Here is a 27,241-nt window from a genome sequence, read left to right as displayed (position 1 = left end):
CTCCAGCACGTCCTATTTATATCCGTGCTAAGGTTTAAGTCACTTGCTCTAGTGGTTTTGGTGGATTTGGATTTTTTGAGGTGGAGCATGTCCATTAATTCCGGGTTGGACATGGCCTTGTATGTCAGGCACATGTCACCTCTGAGCAGACGGTATGCGACTGAATAGAGCTGGAGTTTATTCAATCTGGCAGCATATGACAGATTTTGGAGTCCCTTTATCCTTTTGGTGAGGAACTTTTGGGGTCTCTCCAATTGCTGCAGATGTCTGGTGAGATACATCCCGAATGGGGCATTGTACTCGATCATTGGTCTGATAAGTGAAGAGTACAGGGGAACAATGACCTCACTAGATCTGGATGTGAATCCTTCATGATCAGGTGGGCAATGTAGAAGGTCTTTCTAACCACTTTAGCAATGTGAGTGTCAAAAGAAAGGCCACTGTCAACCTGGGTCCCCAGGTCCCTGATAACCTCTTCTGTGCTTAGTGGATTGCCACCTATATGGTAGCTTGGGGTTACCTTGTTTTTCCCGAAGGGTATGACTATACATTTTTTGGCGTTTAACTTCAGGCCATGGCTCTGGCACCAGCTACCTGTTTCCGTGAGTCCCTTCTGAAGGATATCCGTGTCCGATGCACTTTCCACTATGGCGCCCAGTTTGCAGTCGTCTGCAAACTTTGTCAGCCAAAGTCCTGCCATGCTGGCCTGTACTTCTGAGAAGTAGATGCCAAACAATAGGGGGCCAAGGACCGAGCCCTGTGGGACACCACTTGTAACTGGCTTGGAGTCTGACACAGCGCCAGCAACTCTAACCCTGTGGGTTCTGTCCTTAAGCCAGTTTGCAACCCATCTAGTGACATATGGGTTTACATTTAAGCTGGTAAGTTTTTCTACAATACCCGAGTGGGGTATTGTGTCGAAAGCCTTTGCAAGGTCAAGGTAGGCTGTATGGACTGCCTTTCCCTCATCAATGGCCTTGGTGACTGTTTCAAAGAAGCGACCAAGTTCAAAAGGCATGATCTTCCCTTGACAAAGCCAAACTGGGTCGGGTCCAATGTCTGCAAGTCCCCTATATCTTTGTTTATGAGCTCCATTATGATCCTCTCCATAGCTTTGCAGACTAGACTTGTTAAGCTTATGGGGCGGTAATTACCAGGGTCCGTGAGGCGCCGCCTTTGTGGAGTGGGACCACAGTTGCCGTCGCCACTCCTTGGGCACGTATCCTGTGGTAAGGCTGAGATTAAACAGCTGCCTTATGTGCGGGTTAATTCCTCATTTAGCTCGTGTAGCACACAGCCGGGGACACCATCCGGTCCCATTGATGCTGTGTTTTTAGCTTTAGAGAGAGCAGCTTTCACCTGCGCATTTGAGATGTCCGGGAGGCTACACTCGGCTGGGATAGTTATCTCTCCTTTCGGCGGGGCGGGGTGAAGTTTGCACTGAACCTGTCTGCCAGTATGTTGGCAATGTCTGTGGGTTCAGTGATTTTTGTATCATTTTGGACTAATTCTGAGCATATCTGGGAGTTTCCACCCAGGTTCCTAACATAGCTGAAAAAGGCCTTATGATTGTCCTTTGAATCCATGGCAATTTTTCTCTCAAAATTGGCCTTAGTTGATTTTATGAGTGCTCGTATTTTTTTACTAATAATGATCAGGGGTGACTTCCCTTTTATGGATTTTGTTCTATCATGTAATAGCATTCTCCTCTTATTGTAAAGTTTGTTAATGGCTGGGGTCCACCAGACTGGACGTTTGCCCTTTGTGGAAAGAGTCTTGGTTTTATTTGGGATTGCCTGATCCATGCAGTCCTGGAGGTGTTCATAGAAGGCATTTGTAAGGGCTTCCGCAGCTTGGGTTGTGGTTTCCTCTGGCTCAGGGGCCTTGAAGGATACTACACCAGTCTTGAGTAGTGTGAAGTTTGCTTTAGAGAAGTTCTTCACTATGGTCTTTTTGTTTGGGGTGGGGGCGGATGTGGATTTCCAGTGAGATTAGTTTATGATCAGATCTCACCAATGAGGGATATACTTCGGTGTGGAGCATTTTGTCCCCATGTTTGTGACAATGAGATCTAGTATATTTTCTCCTCTCGTGGGAACAGTGACTAGCTGTTCCATGGCATTTGAATTTATGAACTCCAGGAACCGTTGGGCTAGAAAGTTAGGGCTTGAGTAATGTTCCCAGTCTATATTCGGGTAGTTGAAGTCACCCAATATGATGGTGTTTGGAGATACATTTATACCCTCCAGTGTCTTCAGGAAGGCTGTGTGGGGTTCCTGAGTTTGAGAGGGTGGCCTGTAGCATGCTACAATTTGTAGAGCAGTTTTGCCTATGGTTAGTTGCACCTGGATGGTTTCCGAAGCTTCGTGCGTTGCCACCAACCTGGAGGTGTGGGTATCCTTTATGAAAATGGATACACCCATTCCTTTTGTGGTGTGGTCCGGGTTTTGGGGCCGGAACGCATGATATGAGGTAAAACCTAATAGTGCCGGGTGCTCTCAGGAGCCTTGAACCAGGTTTCAGTTACAGCACAGACATCGATGTTCTCCATACTGAGAAGGGCCTCGAGTGCGTGCATTTTGAGATTTAGACTTCTGGCATTGAGCAGCATTACCCTCAGTTTCTTCCCATTTTTGTTTTCTAGGGTGGTAGGTTTAGAATTTGAGCCTTGCCTAAAAAGGCACTATGGGGTGGCAAGAGCCTTAGCCAATATCCGGAATCCCAGGGTGACAGGTGCAAGCCGTCCCTTGAAGCAGCGTGGCTTGTCAAGCATGTCATCCCAGGCAGACAGACACTGGATCCCCTTTGAATGACACCAGACATTAAGCCAATTGTTAAAGCTGATCATCTTGTCTCTATATTGTGGCATCATTCTTGGTGAAGGAAGGATACTGCTCAGGGTTAGGGTCATACCTGCCTGGGATACATAATCAGAGAGCTCCTCTATGTCTCTTTTCATGTAGTCCAGGGAGGTACGTCTCAGGTCGTTCACACCAGCATGGACAATGACTGTGTCATATTTGTACTTGCCGTGGAGTGACCCGAGTGCTTGTGTTATGTGGCGGATTCTAGCGCCCGATAGGCAGCTTACTGTGACCCTCTCCTTGTTCAGCCTGGTGAGTGGGACGTCAGTGTGTCTGACTATGGAGTCACCTATGACAAGTATGTTTGGTGTTGTATTTGGCCTTAAGGGCTGTGACTGCTTTGCACACTGCTTTTGTGGTTTATGTGTTGCTTGCGGGGTGTCTTGAGGTAGCAGTTGTTTGGGTGTCTGCTTTGGAGGCCTCTGCTGTTTAGGTAAATTTTTACTCAGAGCCTCCGAGTATGTCTTTGTGTGTTTATGTGTTTGATTCAGTGGAGTGGAAGCATTATGTGAGGCTGGTTTTGTGGTGTGTGTAGTTGCCTTCTCCTCCTGTCTGGTCTTGTCAGTCCTGAGTTGAGAGAGCTCAGCCTCCAGTTTGGCTAAATAGCTGCATCTCTCGCAAGTATTTGTGTTATGTGGGAGGAGGAGAGGGTTGTCTGTGTACATGAGGCAGTTATAACATTGCCTCAAGATTCCCCAGCTGGACCGGAGAGGAGATTGACAACTGACCTTTGGACATGCTAGAATAATATTGGGAAATCCTTAATTGAAAACAAGGGCCAGTGGGGAGTGAGGGTGTAGTGCTTTTAATTTTTAGTGCTGACTTATATAATTGCTTTAGTGAGCAAGTGCCAGGTAACTTGAGTGCAATGTGTTACAAGTAACTAAATGCAAAAACGACAAACAGTAACTTTTTTAGTGAAACAAGGAAATAAGTACAGTAAGCAATGCAGATATCACTAGTGATCCACAGAAGCGCTGAGAAGTTGCGTATTAGGTGGAATTAGCTTCCAGGGAAATAACAAGCAAACAAACAACAAGCATATAAACAAAGCTAGATTCAGCAGGCCTGGATCTAGTCTATGCTAGAGCAAACAAGGTGAACCAATTTCAGTACGATACAGTTCAAATATTCAGGCACTATAAACCTTTAACCAGAAATTCCCAGCTCAGAAGGGCAGAGTCCAGCCTCTTCTCCCACAAGAGTGCAGACCACGAACCTTCTTAATGTAAAATAACTGGCCTGAAGCCCAAGTGCCTAAACCAGAACTAATACACTTGGACACTGGGCTCTCAATCAGCAGTTCCCAACTTAGAAGGATGAAAGCTACCTGTCCTGCCACCACAGTGCTTGCGACAAACCTTCCTAATGTAAAACAACTGGTCTGAAGCCCAAGTGCTTAATCCAAAAGACTTGAATGATAGCTACACTTTAATCAAGTTACAACCAAGCAGTAATAAATACCATTGAATATTTTAGAGAATGTCTGGATTAGTGCTCAAGTTACACAAACAAAGCTAGATCCAGCAGGCCCGAATCCAGTCTATGCCACAGCAAACAAGGTGCACCAACTTCAGTAAGAGACAGTTCAGATATGCATGCACTATAAGCCTTTAACCAGAAATTCCCAGCTCAGAAGGGCACAGTCCAGCCTCTCCTCCCACAAGAGTGCAGACCACGAACCCTCTTAATGTAAAATAACTGGCTTGAAAGCCCAAGTGCTTAAACCAGAATTAATACACTTTTAGAATAACAGACACTGAGCCCTCAATCAGCAGTTCTCAACCTAGAAGGATGTAAGCTACCTGTTCTGCCACAAACTTTGTGTTTAAAAAATCTACATTACTGCTGTGGGCGAGTGTGTTGTTAAAACAGTTAACACAGTCCAAATGTTTACCTGGTGCTCTGCCACCACCAACTATCGCCATCTCTCTATGCACATCAATATGTACATCAATCAAAGATATAAGCAGTGAAATCAGTTGTGTAGAAAAATGTCAGTGCTTATGATACACTGTTACAGGCCATGAATTTGCTAGCTATGACTTGTTATTATATCGTATGGTGATAAGGGAGATGGAATGCTAATAAAAGCATACTGCCTTACTTCCACTTTCATTTTTGTTTAGGGTAATTATTCATTAGCATTTTAATTACAGTGATGAAATATTTAACTGTAGACAATTCTGGGGGTTGGATTTTTTTTTAATTGCAAAACTGTTGCTTTTTAGTTTAAAAATACAGGAAGACCAAGTTAATTTGATACCTGATATTCTGGCACTGTCATCTGATGCTGAGATAACTTGGCACTAGAGTTTAAAGGTGATGAGGGTTTCCTCATATCAGCACAGAGCAGAAATGACTCAAACTATCTCTGTGAAATGTACTGCTTTGAAGACTCAGCAGTCTGGATAGACAGTTACAGCACATAGAGACAGAACACTCCAAGAACTATCAAAGCCAAAACCTCCCACTGGTTATTAATGCCTACCACCTGTTCATCAAGAGGAACATGAAAGGCAACTTCACAGCTACAGACAAAAAACTATATCACTGAATAATTCATCTGTTTTGAGAATATGCACAGAGTAGGTTACACACACACTCAAAAATTCATTATCAATAATAGCAGCTAGTCCCTACCATTGTCAATCACCCAAAGTGTTGTAGAATTGTCTGGATCCCGTCGCGACTTTCGAGGTACATGTCTGATCAACAAATTGATGGCATTATCTCGACCTTGTCCTGAAAAGGATGACTGTGTCAGAACATCAAGTAGGTGCTGCAGCATTGACTTCAACTCCCTTGATGGTTCTACAGAAAGATGAGAAACAAATTAATTGAAATAATTTTTAAAATGGTGGTGTGTGTGTGTGTGTGTGTGTGTGTGTGTGTGTGTATAGATAGATAACAGTTTACAGTGTTATATCAACAATTACTTAGATTCTGCTGAATTTTTTTGGCATGATGTCCCCAAATTCTCATGCTACAACTAATGACAAGTAATGTTTTATGATCTGATCAGGACATTTCTCAATTTAAAAACACAATGCATCAATATTCACAGAGAAGACTCATCTATGGAAACAAGGCCTCCAGATTAGCATTTAACTTCATAACATTCTTTTTTTCTCTCCAAGAAGGACTTCATCATAGGTCTTAATTGCAAAGCATAGAAGCACCTCCTGAACAGGACACAGACACACACGCGCGCGCGCGCGCACACACACACACACACACACACACACACACACACACACACACACACACACACACAAAGATAATTTTTAATTTTGGGGGAATGCTAGCATATCATTAGCATATCTTTGGGATGTGGGAAGGAACAGAACATCCAGCAAAACCCTACATAAACACAGGGAGGATATGCAAGCTACACATAGAAGGTAACTCAACAGACGGCAGAGAACCAAACTAAAGAAACAAGCAGTGTGATACAGAAACACTAACTGATGTGCACTCTGCCACCCTGTATCAAAATACATTGTAAATAAAAAAGCAAGATTTACTTGTGTTTACTGCAAATTTGTTTCTAGTACAGGTAACAGAATATTTTTATCCTTCAGGAGCAGTAGCAGGCAAGCTCAAGGCTGAAACCTCAGCAAAAACATGAAAGGGAAGTGAAGACCAACAAGACAAAACTTGCCAGTATCACTTCTCTCAATACAGTATAGATTAATTGTACAAAAAACTGTCAACATCCACGTAATAGATGGTCTCAAATTTACATAACTGGGAAGATCAATAGAAGCTACAACTGTTTGATATATGATCATAATAGCAGATGTAGGAAAAGCCGTATCAGTACGGAAAGATTCATATATGTCCACTGAAACCTCTGTCAGAGGTGGAAGTAAAGCTGTGTAAAATCTTACCATATCTGTAGATGTCCTCCTTTTCACTGTTGCAATATTCATCTCCTCAGGGATCTCCTGTCAAGGATAGCCCATCAATGCCCAATATACCAAAGCCTTTATTACCTAGGGAGTGTCATACGTCTGATGTATGCTTCGCATGCAACCGTAGGGAATAAAGGGGACACAAGTATGCTCCCAAATGCACTAGGAAAACTAGGACCTCCGGTGGAAAGGAAGGCATGTACACCCTGAAAAAAGAAGGAATGAAGAGAAGGAGTGGAACCTCTTGGCCAATACAAAAGTATTACCCATGCAAAAGGACGAGAAAGGGGATAGGACAGAGTGAATACTGCGACAGTAAAAAGGACATCTACTGTTATGGTAAGATTTTACACAACTGTACCATGTCCTTCCATATCACTGCTGAAGTATTCATCACCTCTGGAAGAGTACAAAAGCTACAATGAAGGCAAGGAGGAGCCCTCCACAAGCCCATGCAAGACAGCCTTAGAAAAACCTGCCCTGGAAATATCCAATGTGTAATGTTTTGTGAATGTGAGAATCAAAGGCCAAGTATCAGCTTCAAGAATGAAGTTAGTATCCAAACCCTTGAAGAAAGCCCCCAAGGAAGCTACTGCTCTAGTACAATGAGCCTCACAGAAGCAGACAGCTGTTTACCAAGAAAAGAATAACAAAAAGATATGGCCTTAGAAATCCAGGATGAGATGGTTTGCTTACAAACTGCCAAACCCAATGTCATGGTAAGAAAAGAAACAAAAAGTTGATCACATTTATGCAAGGCTTTTGTTTTGTCTAAATATATGAGCTGCCTATGCAAATCCAAAGTATGAAGAACTTTCTCACTAGCAGACTGCAGAGAAAGGAAAAAGGAAGGAAGATGAACAGACTGATTAAGGGACAACACATTAACCACCTTGGTCATAAAGGAGGATTTGCATGGAGACACCCTGTCTCTGTGAAAAACACAAAAGGGAAGGCTTGTAGTTCAGACTCCCTTCTGGCAGAGGTTAAAGCAACCAATAAAACTGTCTTCCATGTACAATGTTGCAAAGCAGCAGCCTAATAAGGAGCCCAAGTCAGCTTTTTAAGGACAAAATTAAGATCCCAAGGAGGAAGAATGGTCTTTCTTGGGGGGGGGGATCTAATATGAAGGATGCCTTTAAGGAAACTGCTTGACCTCAAACCTAGAGGCCAAAGGAGGAGTAAGTGGCAGACAGGTGGAAATGGCTGAAAAGTGGGGCTTTCACTGAATATGCCAAGCCATTATGTAGTGGTTCACACAGGTAAGACAGAAATAAGGGGACCTCCACTAAAAAGGATCCTGGTGATGTTTAGGACACCAAACAGAAAACCTCTTCCATTTGGACATATATGACTTTCTGGTATTGGGTTTCCTGGCCTCCTGCAGGACCTTAAAAGACGTCCTCAGAAAACCGGTGTCAGAAAGGTATCAAAACCCTATCAACCAAAGCATCAATTGAAGAGTTTACAGATGAGGATGGAGAGCTCCTTTGTCCTGTGTCAAAATATCCACTTGGTGAGGTAACTTGTGATCAATGCTCCCAACCAGAAAGGATAAGAGGGGGAACCAGTGCTGTCTGGGCCAAAAGGCAGTCACCAACAAGATTTGGGACAGTCCTTCTCAATTTTGTGAAGGACACTTGGAAGAAGAGGAAGGGGAGGAAAGGCATACAGGAACATTCCTTTCCAAGAGGAGGATATGGTGTCCACCTTCCCAAGCCCTTGGGCTTGGGACTCTGGAACAGAACTGAGGGAGTTGCCTGTTCAGAGGGGAGGCAAAACGATCTACATGAGGAATAGCCTACCAATGAACTATGTCCAGAAACACATCCCTGTTAACCATCTATTTGTGAGGCTGTAGCCTGGATACACTGAAGAAATCTGCCACAAGCCTGCAGTCTGAAGATATATAGACTGCCTATACAGTGGCCTGCAGATTGATAGCCACTTCCCATGCCTGAAAGGCTAGCATGCAAAGAAGGTAAGACCTCATGCCACCTTGTTTGTTGAAGTACCACAAGACCGTTGTGTTGTCTGTATGAACCTTCAAGGGACCAAGGACCCAGAGTGCATGGAAAGCCTGAAGGGCTAGAATGACAGCCCACATTTCCTTGATGTTGATGTGATCCATCCTCTGCTGAGGGGACTAAAGGCCCTGCACCTTCGGGTGCCTGAAACAGCTCCCCCACCCCAGCTCTGATGTACCTGTGAATGGTTCCTGAGATGGCTGAGGAGGGTGGAAAGAGCACCTGGGATTGATAGACTCCTGCCAAATCCACCAGTGATGTTACAATTAGAGACAAGGGAGTAGAGGAATGAGATGGTTTAGTGGCTGGAGGTGTTGAAGTCACACTAACCTTTAGTATCACTGATGCATGGGGATAGTGGAGGCCATGAACCCCAGAGCTCTGAGAAACTCCCTGGTTGGAAGACAGGACAGGGGAAGTAGGGACAGAAAATAATTTGTGAGGGAGAAGACCTTGGAGGTAGGAAGATATGCCACCACTGGAACAGTCTGGAACCTGCAGACTAGGAAATAATGATCATGAGATGCACTCAATATTGACTTCTGGAGGTTGACACTGAATTCCAGGCTGTGCAACAGAAGCTGGGTAAAATAAATGTCAAGCACCAGCCTGGAATGAGATGCAGCCTGCAGCAAGAGGTCATCCAGATAAGAAAATATCTAAAAGGCCCAAAGCCTGCAAAAGGTGACTACAGGAGCTAGACATTTTGTGAATGCCCTTGAGGCTGTGGAAAGCCCAAAAGGCAAAGCAGAAAACTGAAAATGAGAGGAAGAAAAAAAAAACACAAATATCTCTCCTGAATATAGGATGAATGGGAATGTGAAGATAACTATCCCTCAGATCCAAAGAAACCAGAAAGGCTTGGTAAGCAACAGAGGAAACAGAGTCTGAAGAGATAGCATTTGGAATTAATGACTATTAGAAAGGTGTTCAAGAAAGGAAAGATCCAGGACAGGTCTCAAGGATCCCTTTTTTTCTGGGGACTAGACACATCATTTCTGTAGTAGAACCCCAAACCCCTATCTGTCTGTGGACCCAGCTAAATGGTATCCTGGTCTAGAAGACCCTGCAATACTCCTAGAAAATGAGGATGCTGTTCTGTCAGGGTTGAGGAATTCCAGAAAAGGCTCTTCCAGGTTATAAAGTAACCCTGTCAAATAATGGAGAGACACCAGGTGTATGATGTAAACCATCAGCTGCCAAACTGGGAGGGAAAGAGAAAGCCTGGGGGGTCAAGGGAACCAGGCCAAGAGGAATGGAGGGCATACAGTCAGATAATTGTAGACTTGTCAATAAAGGACTGCTTTTAAGGCCTGGGTGTTTGAGAAGGCTTATCAGAGAAAACTCACCTAAGAGCCTTCTTACATTTGGAAGACCGTCTAGGTAGCCTATGCCAAAAAGCAGTCTTTCTAGGGTAGTTCCTCTGAAACTTGGAAATAGGGGAGAGACAAAGATCTGCTTCAAAATTTTCATGACTTTACTCTGACGCTCTGACGTCCTGCAAAGGTCAGCCACAGCAGTACCAAACAAATTCTGGTTATCGAAGGGAGTGTCTACAAGTTTTGCTTTGATATCTGGCAAGGCCTGAAGGTGAAGCCAGTAGCAGCGCCTTATCACACCACCAGAGGCAACAGCACTTGAGAATGTATCTGCTGCATCACAGCTGTATGTAATAGAGTGACGGGCAACCTGAGAGCTGGAACTGAGCAAGGAGTCAGCTGAAGCTTTACCTTCAGGATTGGACCTATCAGAAACAAGCTTCACAACCTGGGAAAGAAGAGAGTATTTACCTTGTCATACAAGTCTGGTAATTGATGGCTCCGAAGGCTAAGGTAGTTGAAGTGTATACCTTTTTGTCAATCCTCTCCATGTGCCTCCACTGTCCTTATCTGAAGGAAAGAGCTTGGAAGAAGACAACAGCCTAGACAGTTTATCAGTAGAAACAGAAATCACTGCAGGATCAGAGGAAGGGCATTTATAATGGAACTTGCAGGCATCCAGCACCTTAGAAAGCCTATCAGGTTTCTTAGGAGCTAGTGGAAGAGAATCAGGTGTCAGGGAAACAGCAGAAAAAGTATCTCATAAAGCAGTCAACATACGAGGGACAGCTGAAGGTCTAGGAGAGTCCAGCTGTAACCACTCATACCAGCTCTTCTGGATGTCCAAACGTTAGGAATGATCTCATTTAAAATGCTCCGTCATGCACAGGAATGTGTCATCAAAGGAAAGATCCTCTACAAGAGAATCAGAACTGTCAGATTCCTCCTCCTCAAATCCATAATCTAAAGGTGAAGGTAACTGGGAGGAATAGGTCAAGAAGTCATCCTCCAAATCAAAATCCCCATTAAAAGACTCTGAGTCCCTAGTCCTCTTAGGGGTAGAAAACCAATGAGGAGCAGGAGCTGAAATCCCCTGAGGAGGCTTCAATGCCATCAAAGCATTCAACAAGCACAGATTAAAGTCCTGCCATTTCTTTTTTGGATTCCCTCAGAGTAGCCGTTTCTTCACAGGGACATCCACTTTGACACAATGCGGAGGTCTGGACCCCTGCTTCGATTCAATCAAGGTACCCAGCACTTCTTCCCATACAAGGATTTCAGGAATCCCCTTATGCCCCTTGGAAATGATTAGCCGTGATTCCCCCTCAGTGTATACAACAGGCATTTGCAAGGCCTCCGAGGACTTGTGAAAAAGTTTCATACCAGTCTCTGAGACATTCACTGCAGAGAAAACTGAAAGTAAAGCCAGGCTGTTCTCTAGGTTTTCACTCACGTCAACAGAGATGTTTGGTGGAGACTGGACAGCAGTAGATTCAGGCCAAGACTTCTTTGTCTTCTTCTTATGTGGCAGCTGGACCTTGGGACAAGATGATTCTGCCATGGTACCATGGGCCAAAAGCTTGAGACATTGGTTCTCAAGGTAAATGGAAAGGAAAGAAAGGTGACTACAAAAAATCTTGAGAACAAAAGCCTGACAGATGGAACACTGAATGTGGCAAGGGATGCACTTAAGCAAAACATGCACCTATTGTGGTGGTCTTTATGGGGAAAGTACAGTTTTGTACCTACCATAAATGTAGATGTCCGATAGGTATGCATCTGCAGTCATAACATATGGGTTGTCCTGCCTCAGGCAGCCCTTCGGTCGGCCGGATTCCAAAGTCTGGGTCTGGCCTCGGCTGATGTCGCACTTTCCCCGACGTCAGAGCGTCTGGGGTATAAAAGCATCAGCCGACGCCATTTTCCTCAGTTTTTCTTGCCCCAGATGCCAGGTGCCCTCTAAGAAGGCTAAATTTGGATAAATGCTGAAAAGTTCCAAACATTTGCAAAATTATATACATGTATAAACAAACAAATACACCATAATAGATTCCCCCAGCTAGCTAAAAGAGGGGTAAGTACCCTAGGAATACCACAGAGGGGTAGGAGGGAGGGTAATCCTGACTGCAGATGCATACCTATCGGACATCTACATTTATGGTAGGTACAAAACTGTACTATGTCCTTCAAGGATGCATCTGCAGTCATAACGTATGGGTAGAATACCATAGCCAATCTGGGGGAGGAGGTACTAAGAAAAGGATGGTGTAGTTAAGATCCCCTGCAGGACTGCAGTAGCAAAACCTGCTCTGGATCTGGAGTATAAAGGTAGATTGTAATGCTTGGCAAATGTATGCACGGAGCTCCAAGTAGCAGCTTCTAAAATGTCCTTGGTAGCCACCCCTCGTAGGAAGGCTGTAGTGGTGGCCGTGGCCCTTGTGGAATGAGGCCTGATGTTTTCAGGAACTGTCTTTCCATGAAAGGAGTAGCAAAATCGAATGCAATTTCCTATCTATTTTGAAATTGTCTGTTTGGAAATTGCTCTTCCTTGCACCCCAGTAGCATATGCTACAAAAAGTTGGTCAGTTTTTCTGCTAGTTTTTGTTCTGTCCAAGTAGCGTAGTTGTCTGTGTATATCCAGGGTGTGCAAAAGTTTTTCCCCCTCTATTCTGTGGATTAGGGAAGAACGTAGGCAAGTGAATAGCTTGGTTCAAGGATACCCTAGATACCACCTTTGGCATAAAAGTAGGATTGGTTCTTACTGAAACTCTGTCCTGGTGGAAAATAAGAAATGGCTGCACTGCCATTAATGCTTGTAACTCAGATACTCTTCTTGCTGAAGTGATTGCCAGAAGGAATGCAGTTTTCCAAGACAGAAACTGTAGATCCGCCGATGCTGCTGGTTCAAAAGGAGGAAGTGTCAGTTTCTCCAGCACAAAGTTGAGATCCCAAGCAGGTAGAGGGGATCTTCTTGGAGGTTTAATATTTTTGATCCCTCTCAGAAATTGTCTGAGGAGAGGGTGCGAGAAGATAGGTGGATCCACATTGTATTCTGCTGAAATTGCTGAAGCATGAATCTTAATGGAAGAATAGGACAGGCCATTGTGGAACAATTCTGCTAAGTATTCTAGGATATGTGTTATGTTTGCCACTGTGACATCTGAGCCTTTTGATGTGCTCCAAATGAGAAATCTCTTCCATTTAGCTGAGTATGTCCTCCTTGTGGAAGGCCTGCGAGCCTCCAAGATGATGTCCTTCACCCTCTGAGATAAAACAGTTGGATTGGGATTTAAGGAATTTTCCAGGCAGTTAGCTGCAATGTTTTCAAGTTGGGATGCAGGGTCTTGAAATTGTTCTGCGTCAGAAGAAGAGGCCATAGGGGGAGAGGCCATGATTTTGCCTGAGACACGCTTCTCAGTAATTGATACCAGTGTTGCCTTGCCCAGTCTGGAGCTATTAGTATCACTCTTGGCTGTTCCTCCCTGATCTTCAGTAGAACCTTGTACATCAATGGGAGGGGTGGGAAGGCATATACTGTTAGGGCTTTCCAGCTGAAAGAGAGACAGTCCACCCTCCAAGCTTGTGGGTGGTATGTCCTTGAGCAGAATGTCTTCAGTTGATGATTGAGTGGGGAGGCGAACAGATCTATCTCCGGCATTCCCCATGTCTTTGCTATGAGTTGGAAGATGTCTGGGTGCAGCATCCATTCGTGTGCATCCATGGTAGTTCTGCTTAAGCTGTCCACCAGTGTGTTTTCTTTCCCTGGCATGAATTGGGACTGTAGTTGGATATTGAGATTCAGGCATAGTTCTCACAGATTCATAGCCATCCGGCATAGAGGGTAAGAGCGTGTGCCTCCCTGCTTGTTTATGTACCACATGACCGTGGTGTTGTCTGTCCTTATTAGCAAGTGGCCTTGTTGGAGGAAGGGTTTGAAGGCCTCGATTGCATGCCTCACTGCCAGCATTTCCTTTTGGTTTATGTGCATGCTTAGCTGTCCTTGAGGCCATAGGCCTTGGATACATTTGCCCTCCATGTGTGCTCCCCATCCTCGATCCGAGGCATCCGTGGTGATGGTCTGCCTTGATTTTGGTTTGTTGAAAGGCAACCCTCTGTTGGACTGGCAGGCCTGAGCCCACCACAGGAATTCCTTTTGAAGGCATGGAATGATTGGTATCATGGTTTCTAAACTGTGACTGTGTTGAGACCATACACTCCTTAGGTACCATTGTAATTTCCTCATATGCAGCCTGGCATGCGGTATCAAAATTATGCAGGATGCCATGTAACCCAGGGCCTGCAGGATTTTCCTTGCAGTAAGCTGAGTTTGTCTTGTCAGAATCATGAAGTAATCTGGAAGTTGTTTTTGTTTTTCTTCTGTGAGAAAAGCCATTTGGGTGGTTGTGTCCAGATCTGCACCCAAAAAGGTTATCCTTTGGGATGGTACTAGTCTTGACTTTTGGATGTTGACTGTGTATCCCAAGGTCTGTAGCAGGTATATGGCATAGGCCAAGTCCTTTATCAGATTTCCCTTGTTGTCCGCTTGTATTAGGCAGTCGTCCAGGTTTGGGTAAATTTGAATTCCCTGTAGTCTGCAATGTGCAATTACTGATGCCAGGCATTTCGTGAATACTCTGGGCGCAGTAGATTAGCCAAAGGGCAATGCTGAGAATTGATAATGCTCTGATCCTGCAAGAAATCTGAGGTGTCTTCTGCAACTTGGTCGAATAGGGACGTGCAGGTATGCCTCCTTGAGATCTAGAGTCACCAGCCAAGACTCCTTGCCCAACATGGGAAGAAGTTGCTGTAGGGTCAGCATCTTGAATTTTGGCACAATGAGATAAGTGTTCAATGCGGACAGGTCGAGAATAGGTCTCCATTGATTTTCTTTTCTTGGTACAAGGAATAGTCTGGAGTAAAATCCTTGGCCTTGTTCTGAACATGGTACCTTTTCTATAGCTTTCATCTGAAGTAACTTGTTGATCTGTCTTAAAGCCTCTTCCCTCTGATTTGGTGGAAGGTTTGGCATTCCGCTTCTTTTTGGCAAAGTGTGGAAGTGGAACCTGTATCCTTTGTCTATTATTTGCAGTGTCCATGTATCATTTGTAATATAATGCCAGTTTTTTTTAGAATAAAGCCAGCTTTCCGCCCAAGGGTGCTTCTAGTTGATCCCTGGTAGGCGGAATCAGAGTTAAGTCATTGAGCCTGTCCTGGTGTAGTGGTTGTTGTTGTTGCTGTTGCACTACTCCTCTGGTTGGCAGGCTGCCACTGACGGCCTCTGTAGGAGCCCTTCGATTGACCTCTGCCTCTAGGGAGCCTGTTCCTGCCTCTCTGGGCTCTGTCCGAGTCTGGAAAGGACCAATTCTTAGTAGGCTAGTTTCTGCTGAATCTCGGTGGTTGTACTTGCAGGAAATCTTTAACTGTTTGCACAGATTTTGCCTTTTCTTCAACCTTTTTTAAGATCTCCTGAGCAGAGGAGCCAAATAAATTTTGTTTCTCCATTGGAGCATCCAGGAGTTTAGCTTTAACATGGTCTGGCAAAGATTGTTCCTTCAGCCAGGCATGCCTACGAATAACTGCCCCAGTCATAGCTGATCTAAATGAAGCCTCCAGTGCATCATAGCCACATTTTAAGAAATGATTACTAACCTGTTGTGAATTGTGTACCAAATCCTGAAGGGATTTACGGTCTATGGGTTCAGGAGAAGAAAGTTTCTTATTCAGTTCATCTAACAAATACTCTTGGTACTGTATCATATGAAACTGACAATTTAATGCCCTGACAGAAAGAGTTGCAGAAGTATACACCTTCTTTCCCCATCTCTCTAAAGCTCTAGACTCTCTTTCAGAGGGGAGAGGATTTTTGGCAGTAGCGGCTGCAACCCCTTTAGGACCCTGAGAAATAGTTTCTGGGTCTGCAGAATGGGCTTTATACAGATGGAAATGAGAATCCGGGACCCTGTAGTATCTGTCAGGTTTGGCAGGGGCCGGAGGAAGAGTATCAGGGGCTGTACTGACATCATTGTACACATCATCAATTACATTCAGAACAGGAGGTATAGCTAAGGGCCTATGTTGAGGCAAATGCAGAAAGGTCCTTAATCTTTTTCTAGAATCAGAGAAATCCTGACCTTGCCATTGAAAATGCTCTCTCATGGAGTGTAGAGTCTCACCAAAGGAAAACTCTTCAGGAGGGGAGGCCGAAGGAATAGATTCCTCAGCATCTGAATCCTCATAAGGCGAGTAAGCCCCTTCCTGGTGGTCTGTCAACTCAGACCCATCCGAGGAATCATCTGAAGAGTGTGAGTCAGAGGGGTCAGTCCTGGGCCTTTTGTCCGGAGGAGGGTGAGAGGCCCTGTCTGGGTGAGGTTGTGAACCCCTAATTAAGGAAATAAGGTCCTCAGCAAGGCTGAGGATCTGTGAACTAGAGGAAGGCCTCTGGGAGGTAGGTTTGGTAGGCAAAGCTTTAGATAGTTTGGCAGCTTTAGCCCTTGAAAAGGCCTTAATGGACATGGAAGCAGGGGGCCTAGCTGCCCCACGTGCAGGAGGAGAAATGTCCAAAGGTATGGTGTCGGACATTTCCTGAACACTGGTTTCGGTAGGAAGTTCTGTAGCCGACTCAGCCGGGGCCTCCCAGGCCTCGGTGGTCGGATGTATGCTTTCGGTTGGAGGAATCTCCGAGGACTCGGTTTCGTCCGAAACCGAGACACTCGCGGTAGGCCTAGCCGTGGTTTCAGCAGAAACCGCGGGCCGCGAGTGTCGGTCCTTTTCCTTGTGTTTTTTCACCATATGCAAAGTCGGAGTCTCCGACGGCATTTTATAAGCAAAAGCGGCTCCAAAAAATTCCTCTGCAAACTCCGACCGACGTCTAAGAGTTCGTCGGTTGAAGGAAGCACAGGCTAAACAGGACAATACGTCGTGGTCTGGGCCTAAGCAAGGAAGGCAGTAGGAATGGAAATCCTTATGACGTATTTGTTTCCCACAAGTTAAACAATTATTTACTTTGTCTGACATCGGCTGAGGCAAGAAAGAGTCCCCAACGGGGTACTTAGCTTTTTTCAAAGTCTTCGGTAGCTGAATTCACTGGATCTGACTGACCGGCACTTGCGAACAGCTTCTGCTTCAGGCACCGCGCGGCAAGAAAGACTGAGGAAAATGGCGTCGGCTGATGCTTTTATACCCCAGACGCTCTGACGTCGGGGAAAGTGTGACATCAGCCGAGGCCAGACCCAGACTTTGGAATCCGGCCGACCGAAGGGCTGCCTGAGGCAGGACAACCCATATGTTATGACTGCAGATGCATCCTTGAAGGACATTCTGCCTCTCACACTGACACTTCCCTTTCTTGGATGGCATGTAACCCAGTAAATAATATAAGGAAAAGAAAAAAAGAACCTTAATGGGGTACTTATCTGAAAAATGTAGGCTCAGTAATACCAGCACTGTGAAGGACATTCAGACTGACGTACAACAATGGCATTCAGACTGGTGCCAATGAAGTTCTGAGGTGGGAGTGTACTTATGTCACCCTTATGCCCTACACTTGCATGGGCAGCATAACTTGACATACAATGTTCACCAAGTAAAAAAGGCTTTGATATACTGGCTGGACGATGTGCTATCCATGGCAGGAGATCCCAGAGGAAATAAATATTGCAACAGTGGCATATAGGAGGACATCATCAGCTTTTGGAACATTTCAGCAATCAAACCATTCCTCTGATGTATACTGCTGCAACCTTGGGCTGTGACTGTTAACAGTGCAGACTGTGAAAGACAGCATTTGTTTGCTTCCTTATGTTCTTTGCTGGTACCCAGGATAAAACAGCTAGAAAGATAAAAGGCAACATGTTTTTGTGACAATCTAAAGGCTACTACAAAATACACGAGTATGCAATCATATCTGCATTTAACTTTTTCTTTCACTCTCGCATGCTCTCTCTCTCTCTCTCTGTTTGTATATGTTCTGCTCTCAGCTACTGTGTCCCTGGCTCTAGCGTCCACACCTACACAATCCATCCTACTTGCCTAAACATTCACCTAGTGACTGTGCCCTGCTGAACATCTAAGAACAAAAAATAAAGATAAATCAAACTCTGTTTGCCTCATCACAACAGGAAAAGAGCCAAACTACTCCCTGAGCTGTACTCATTCAAGGAACTATGAAAGTATGTTAACTGATATTTACCTCCTATAATTTAATGTGGTATTGCCTAATTCTTGCTAGGTGGTCAGAACACGCTCCCTGCCAAGACACCCAGCAGCCATACCCTTCTTACTCTGCATCCCCCCATACCTGCCCTTATCTTAGCCTCTTAAATTCACAGTATACTTAAGAAGTTAGTAAAAGAACCATATATGCTGGCTAATAAAAAGTAATCCATATTAGCCTTTTGTTTTCCATGATTCTTGTGTTTCCCACTTTAAGCACAACCATAGCTATGTAAAGACATGCAAAGTAGTGTTCTGTTTTTTTCATTTTAAGAATTTGATATGTGTTCCTCTTTTGTACCCCTGCTGAACACGAGGACTTTCCTAAACTTGTAGAGCCTAATTAAGTACAACCGTGGCATTGAAAAGCTATTCAGACTAGCATTCACCTATTAACCTTGCTTAACAAACATGAATCTAACTCATTAAAATGAGTATTGTTTGCTGTTAGTTTGTGGAGCCTTAGTTTAAGCCTAATAGTTGGCAATGTTAATTAAGCTATACCAATATTATAGTGTATAGCTTGAAGCCAGATTTGAGATATACTAGTAAAGAACTGTGGTAGCTGAAAGTTCATTTATACTAGTGTGCTAAAGTGCGCCATTGAAGCACACTGTGATGTATACTTGCCCATGTGGTATACTATTATATTATAATTTTAGTCTTGGTCACTCATATGCAGCTTAAGATCCTAGCTACTGTGTTTATTCTAAAATTATCACTGAAATTGTTTCTGCACCAAATGTTCTGATTAAAATTCTCATGACATATGTGTTTTTTATTCACCGTTGAATAGCCTATATTTTAGTGTTCATGCCACCACTTTACAACTACCTCTCTTTCTATACCTCTCCAGCAATCCATCCTACTTGCCTAAACATTCACCTAGTGACTGTGCCCTGCTGAACATCTAACAAAAAAAATAAAGATAAATCAAAATCTGTTTGCCTCATCCCAACAGGAAATGAGCTAAACTACTCCTTGAGCTGTACTCATTCAAGGAACTATGAAAGTATGTTAACTGATGTTTACCTCCTATAATTTAATGTGACATTGCCTAATTTTTGCTAGGTGGTTAGAGCACGCACCCTGCCAAGACACCCAGCAGCCATACCCTTCTTACTCTGCATCCCCCCGTACCTGCCCTTATCTTAGCCTCTTAAATTCACAGTATACTTAGTATAACCCCCAGAAGTTAGAATCAGCACCAAATATCCTACAAAAATTACTGAAATAAGAAAAATATAACATACCAACTCCAACAGGCTGTTAGTAAGGTATTAGCCCGCTACGCTCGGGCTCGCTCCACAGCCCACCCCTTTATCCCAAATCACACTTGCCCCCAGAGATGCTAAATATATAGCTGTTTTGCCACGCCCCTCTTTACAGAACCAATCAGCATTCATAGGACCCACCCTAAACACAAAACCCTCCCTATTTCTTTACTATACCCTTGTCTATTGCCCTCCCATCAACATTTTTAAACAATTGTTAGTTACAAACCCTACAATGCTTCTACAAACTTTAACCTCACCCTTCAAATTAAAGCCTTCCTATTGCCTTATACCCCTGCTGATAATTACCTATCTTCTCATAGCCTATGAGCACCTCACCCTCCCAGGCTTTCACTGCCAAGATCCCAGACCATTTCCCCTTCCCTTTCAAACAACTCTAATCATCCACTACTCCCCCTCCCAGCTAATTCCCTTACTACAAAAATACATCATCTCACTCTAGCCAGGTATGTTAACCCCAGAACTAAATACTACTACAAACTTTTATTCAGATTCCGGAAACTCATAATCAGTTTGCAAACTAAACTCATAATTGATGGTGATGTTTACCCCAACCCAGGACCAACTCCATCTGATGTAACCAGCCTAATAAATAATACTCCGACTAGACTGCAAACAAACAAAACCTCCAGCTCTCTCCTGAATATTAGAAGCCTAAATAATAAGATCCATTACTTGCATGCGCTCATGGCAGTACACTCCCCAGATATACTATGCCTTACTGAAACCTGGCTTAAGCCAGCCACCACCGACACTGAAGTTATACCACCTTGTTACAATATTTTAAGACTACAACGCACATCAAGGAAGGGTGGGGGTGGGGGGGTATCTGTATTATATAAAACTATACAATGTAACTATTTCAAATTCCCCACAAGCTCCGCAAACTGAAAATGCAGAAATACTAATTACAAAACTACAAATCAACAAACACAAATCTACAAACATTGTCTGTATTTACATTCTGCCAGGTAACAACACTAATACCCCTTGAGGACATCCTGCAATGGCTGTCCATAAACTGCCCAAAAGAAACCATTATTCTCGGAGATTTTAATATTGACTGGAACATCTATTCCTCAGATTTCCCTACCACCCACATAAATCTATATAGTTTCACCCACGTCATATCATCCACCACTAGAATTAGTAAGCCCAACAACAAAGAAACCATACTAGACTGGATTCTCATAAGTAACCACCCTCAAATGTATAAAGCAGGCACCCAACTTAAAGAAATCAGTGATCACTTCCTAACTTATATACTCAGGCAAAAACATGATATCCCTCAAATACCTAACTTTAGAACTTTTAGGAGCAATAACAGCTTTAATCAAACTGAATTCCAAAAGGAACTTCAGGCATGTAACTGCAATTGTCAAAATTCTTTCCATTAGACGAAGCAGTTTCATACTTTGACTCCACATTTCTTACTATCCTTGATAACGACGCACTGACCCGGACCGTCAAATCCAATAAAAAAGTAGCACCATGGCTGTCTAAAGAAACAAGGCAAAAAATCGTAAGTAGAAATAAAGCCTGGACTTCTTGGAGAACCAATAAATCCCTAAAGGACCAACTTATATATAAACAGCTAAGGAATCATACAAAAAGTCTATTGTTCTAGATAACAAAAAACTATTACTGCAACCTACAACAAAAACACCAAAATAGACTACAAAAATTTGGTGGTCCAGTTTAAACAATCTTCTCCACCCAGGACATACTACTACCCCTCCCTGTGACTGCCCTCCAAAAACCTCCAGAAATTATTGCCAATACCTTTAACACTTTCTTTACAGAAACTATACAATCCCTTGCCAACCAACTAGTACCCAATAACCCAAACCCAATTGATCCCATATCCAACACTCACCCCTCCTTTAACTTTAAACCAGTACCAACATCACTTATCAGATCTTTAATTAGGAAACTGAAACTCACCACCCTATCAGCAGACCTACTCCCCGCTGAATATCTTCAAAAAGCTACAGATGTATTAGTATATCCCATTTCAATATTAATCAACAGAACCATCTCGGAAGCATATATTCTATCCATCTGGAAAGTTTCCCACATCATTCCTCTCCATAAAGGGGGTAATTCCACTGAACTATCAAACTACTGGCCTATTGCCATTCTGTTCCCTCTGGCTAAAATTACGGAAAAATATATCCATAAGCAACTCTTGCATTACCTTAATCTGAACAATCTCCTAGCCCCCTCTCAGCAAGGATCTAGATCTCACCATAGTACAACCTCAGCCCTTCTTTCCTTCTCTCAGACAACAAATCAATATCACAATAATAACAAGCTCTCCTCTGCCCTCTTTCTCGACCTATCCAAAGCATTTGACAAGGAAAATCATCAACTACTCCTATGGACATTAAAAACTCTTGCCATAGACAACCTGGCAATACGCTGGTTTTAATCCTATCTACAACAAGCTGTGCTATGGAAGGACAGCATATCCTCTCTATTGCCAATCACCCTTGGAGTGCCTTAAGGGTCTATACTAGGACCTTTTCTATTTTTCATCTTCATTAATGATCTCCATACAGTCATCCCCAAAGCAACCGGCATTCAATATGCAGATAACTCTACCCTAATCTGTTCTGCCACCTCCCCGATAGACATACAGACGTTGTCCCAAAATACCTTTAACAAAGTTGAAAGCTGGTTCACTGACCGGCGTCTTCTAGTAAATCCAAATAAAATAAAACTGTTATTCTTCACCCCCATTCGGGAAGGCATTTACCATAATATCCAACAATGGCACCATCATTTCCCCACAATCTACTACAAAACTATTACGTGTAACAGTTGACAATAACCTAAAGTTTAATGCCCACATGGAAAGAACCATTAAAACAGTCAATAAGAAACTTGGCTCTTTATATAGGATTAAGCCATTCCTAACCCCAACTGCTAGGACAGTGACTGCCCATAAACACTATCAACCTTTCTTTATGCCTCCTCGATTTATACAAACCTAAGTAAATCTGACCTCAATAAACTTAATAGCTGCTATAACAACATTACCAGATTTGCCAGAGGTTCAGCATATAGAACACACCACTGTCTTAACCTACGGTCTCTAGGCTGGCTAGAGTTATCCTGTCAACTCCAGTATAACCAATTAATAGTAGCCCACAAAGTCCTCTATCAGCCTGAAAGCACACCCATACTAAAAAACATAATCACCCCCTACAATAACTTAAAAACACTCAGTTCTTCTGATAAAATGCTAATAAAAATGGTTAAATCCAATAACTCAGCAGGTGAGTCATTATTTTCCAACTCTGGTGGCAAAATCTGGAACCTACTCCCTGCTGAACTTACGGCAGTCCACTCCATAGCCCAATTTAAAACTTCTCTCAAAGCACACCTAAAATCTCACTGGCTGTGCACTGGTACAACCCCAGACTAACCTATTCACTATTAACTCTGTATTACTACATTCCCTGGCTAGCTGTATAAAGTGTCTTATAATAAACTGGATAAAATCAGTTGTCTCATTCTAATGCCTTATACTACTGAATTAAATGCTACCTTGCTCAGCTTTGTAATAACACAACTGTTTATGTTCTAATATTAGAATTAATAATTGCAAAGTTTTTATGCATGTATTCCAACAAACTTGGAACATGTATCTATATGTAATAGTAAAAAATCACTCCAACTGTTATGTCTTATGTTTCTGTTTATGTGGAGCTTTTCTCTCTGGGCCTCCGCTGAAAATGGACCTGAATCCAGTCGGACTTTCCCGGTTAACAAATGTAAAATATGTATATATATATATATATATATATATATATATATATATATATATATATATATATTCTAATCAATGAAAACTCATTATATACAAGTAGCGAGGGTGTGTGTTCGGCAAAGTAGAATACATTACTGCAGGGGGGGCAAGCCCTTCAGCAGCCCCCACATCCATGCTATTTATATATATATTAACTCCAAGATCGCACTACAGTGGGGAAAAAGATATATTTCCTTATCCCCACTGTACCATGATTCGGTTAACCGACTTTCGCAAAAATGCATTTTCAGTTAAGTGCACTTTCGTGAAAGTGGGTGTCTGCTTTCTAATCTTCGAAAAAATAAGTTTTCATTGATTAGAAGTAGACCCATACATACACACACACACACACACACACACACACACACACACACACACACACTGGCACAATGAAGTTAGAAGACTTGTCACTCAATGACATGGCCTCCTGTAGGTGGAGCCAAAGTAAATCTAATTCTCCTACAGAAAGAGAACAGAAGATGAAAGCAACAGAAAAGTTTGTCCTACACAGCACAGGCATTATAGTAGGATTCAGGCAGGACCTTGCTAGGAGGAGCTACAGAGACAGCAGCCAGCTACCCAGCTAAGGGCTGGTTCAATGAGACTATAAATGTGAGAGGTTGGGAGCCTGAGACCCCGGCAGAGTTCTGTCCAAAGCCAGACAGGACAGGTGGCCTGAAGAAAGACAGACTGAAGTAAGGCCACTGACTGTGAAGAATTATGAGTAAATTAACTTTAATGAATTATTTATGCTCTGCTGTTTAAGTCTGAGAATTACTATATTATATATATATATATATATATATATATATATATATATATATATATATATATATATATATACATTTACACACACACACACATATATATATATATATATATATATATATATATATGGATCTAGGACACTTGCTCGCAAAAGCAAGTGTCCGAATCCATATATACCGATCACAGTTTAACAAAAGCACTTTAATCGAAAAAGTGCTTCCGTTAAACTGTGGAAAAAAAACACACTAATTAAATATTTTTGCAGGGGGGGGGGCCGCTGCACCCCCCACACCTCCCTACTTAAATATTCTCACTCCAAGGTCGCACTACAGTGGAGTAAAGGAATATTCCCTTAATTGCACCGCAGTGCAACTGGCACACCACTCACACATACCCGAAATTGCTGCTTCGATGAACAGCAATTTCGGGTATGTGTGAACGCGAATATGACTTTCGGTGAAAGTTAAATTCGCACAAGTCTCTGGGTTCCATATATATATATATATATATATATATATATATATATATATATATGGTTAACTATCACTTGATAGAACTGCAATTGACTGAAACTCAAATCATTGAAACAATTTGATTGAAAATCAGTTTGATTGAAAACCAACTTGACTGAATTACAAATCACAGAAAATATTCTGCATAACAAAATACAGTCCCCCTGCACCCACCACTCCCCTTAGTTATACATCTGAATTTCCTTGGGGGGGGGGGGTGTAATAGGAAAGTACCTTTAATAAAGGCTTTACACAGTCTGGATGAGGCCAGAGATGCAGAATTCTCACCCACATGAAAATGAGAGATGGCAGCTAACTGAACTTTGATAGTAGAAGAGCTTGTTCCTTGTTGAAAAATATTTGCTAGGAAGTTGAGAATGGCAGAAACAGGAGCCATGAAAGGGTCTAAACTCCTTTGGGAAGCCCAAAAAGAAAAACGTTTCCATTTGCTGCGGTAAATCTTCCTGGTGGAAGAATTATGAGCTGCCACCAGAACAGACCTGATTGAAGAAGATAATCCAGGAGTCCTAGCAATCAGGGGAACTGGAGCAGCCAAGCCGTGAGATTCAAACTGTCCAGGCTCAGATGAGGACCCCCCCCCCCCGAGGGGGTGTGAAATAAGATCCTGAATGGGATCCAAGTTCTAAGGTGGATCCAGAAGATGAGACCAAAGGAAGGGAAACCATATCTGGCAAGGCCAAAACGGGGCAATGAGGATCACTTTGCTCCTCAGTCGGCAAGCTTTCTGTAAAAACCTCAGAATAAGAGGTACTGGAGAGTACGCATACAGAAGACCGGGAGGCCAAGCATGGACCTACAGCATCTCTCGGGGAATCCCCTGGCTGGGGGTTCAGAGCGAAGAACTCGCTGCACTTCGCGTTGAAGAGATTGCAGCAAGGCTGACCCCACTCCAGAAAGATCTGCTCCGCTACCGAATGATTCAGAGACCACTTGTAAGGCATCAGTATAGTCCGACTTAATCTGTCTGCTAGGATGTTGGACTGTCCCGGAATGTGTGTTGCAATGAGAAAGCGACCAGTGGAGATCGCCCATTCCCAAACTCTCATGGCCTCGTGACAAAGGGGGGGGGGGTGAGATCTGGTCCCTCCCTGTTTGTTAACATACCAGACCACTGACATGTTGTCTGATTGAATTCCAATGGTTCCCAGAGGAAGAAAGGCATGAAGGGCCTGCAATGCCAAAAGGACCGCCCTCATCTCCAGAATTTTATATGCAAACTGGTCTCGACAGGGGACCACAGGCCTTGGACTGTCCTGCCCAAACAATGACCCCCCCCCAAGTTGGGAGGCATCTGTGGTCACTGTGGCTTGGACAGGGACTGGAACAAAAGGTCGTCCCTCCAAGATTTCCGGAGAGTACATCCACCAAAGAAGAGACAACATGCAGAATCGACTGAGGTGTATTGGATACGATAATGGAAGATCCAACAGGAACCACTGTAGCACTGTAGTACTCGCATGTGTAACCAGGTGCACAGAAGTGGTGTTATGGTCGCTGCCATAGAACCTAGGGCCCTCACAACAGATTCTGCCGAGGGAAGATGAGAACAGTAGATTTCGAACTCTCTCTGTGTTCAGGAAGATTTTACACTGTAGTGTGTCTATCGGTGCCCCAATGTAGTCTATCACCTGGACAGGATTTAGAACAGATTTGGATACATTGACTGTAATCCCCAAGTGAAGTGCAAGTGTTAAAAAATAATCCCTGGTTTGACAAAGTAGACACCTGGTGGGAGCAGTGAGGAGCCAATTGTCCAGGTACGGGTAGACCTGAATCCCCTGAAGCCACAGGTGAGCCGCTACTACTGCCATCACTTTGGTGAACACCCTGTGGCTGTGGTGAGACCAAAGGGTAGGGCTCAAAATTGGTAATGATTGCCTCCTAGCCGGAAGTGGAGGAACCACCTAGAGCTTCTGTGCATCTTTATGTGATAGTAGGCATCCTGGATGTCTAATGAGCACACCCAGTCACTCACTTGCAGGTAAGGCATGATGGACTGTAATGTGACCATCCGTAACTTTTCTTTGGCAACTGACAGGTTCAGGGTAGATAGGTCCACGATGGGCCATAAGTCCCCAGTTTTCTTTGGCACCAAAAGGAACCTGGAGTAGATGCCCGATCCGGACTGATCTGGGGGGATGGGTTCGATGGCTCATTTCTCTAGCAGCTTGGAGAATTCCAGTGTTACTGCCTCATGTCCGGGAGGTGTTTGGGAGGAACCACAAATGGGATTGAGTATCCCCTGGATATGATTTGAAGCACCCAGCGGTCTGATGTTACGGACTCCCATACCACCAGGTGCAATGACAATTGACCCCCGAATGCCACCAGAGTAGAGCAGTCAGGCAACAACTCAGGGTTGCTGCCCAGGCCTGTCCGAGGATGGTTCTCGAGAAGCAAAATTCCTCGGACTCCCTCTGCCTCTGGTCTGGCCTCTATCCTGTCCCCCTCTGCCTCTGGGGAAGAAGATCCCAGAGTGTCCCGGGAATACTG

The 27,241-nt window shown here is 43.6% G+C and overlaps 1 protein-coding gene across 2 annotated transcripts in view; it reads right to left on the bottom strand.

The window, feature by feature from the left end:
* UNC45A (unc-45 myosin chaperone A) overlaps window positions 1-27,241 on the bottom strand; it is a 1,636,854-nt gene that overhangs the window by 971,504 nt on the left and 638,109 nt on the right. For both annotated transcript variants that reach the window (XM_044078271.1, XM_044078272.1), the window contains one exon: window positions 5,508-5,678. In XM_044078271.1, coding sequence (XP_043934206.1) covers window positions 5,508-5,678 — 171 coding nt within the window. The remainder of the gene's footprint in view (window positions 1-5,507; window positions 5,679-27,241) is intronic.

The sequence above is a fragment of the Protopterus annectens genome, chromosome 7.part0 (assembly GCF_019279795.1).
Source record: "Protopterus annectens isolate FY-2018-M chromosome 7.part0, PAN1.0, whole genome shotgun sequence".
NCBI classification, from domain to species: Eukaryota; Metazoa; Chordata; order Ceratodontiformes; family Protopteridae; genus Protopterus; species Protopterus annectens.
This window is presented reverse-complemented; position numbering and strand designations above follow the sequence as displayed.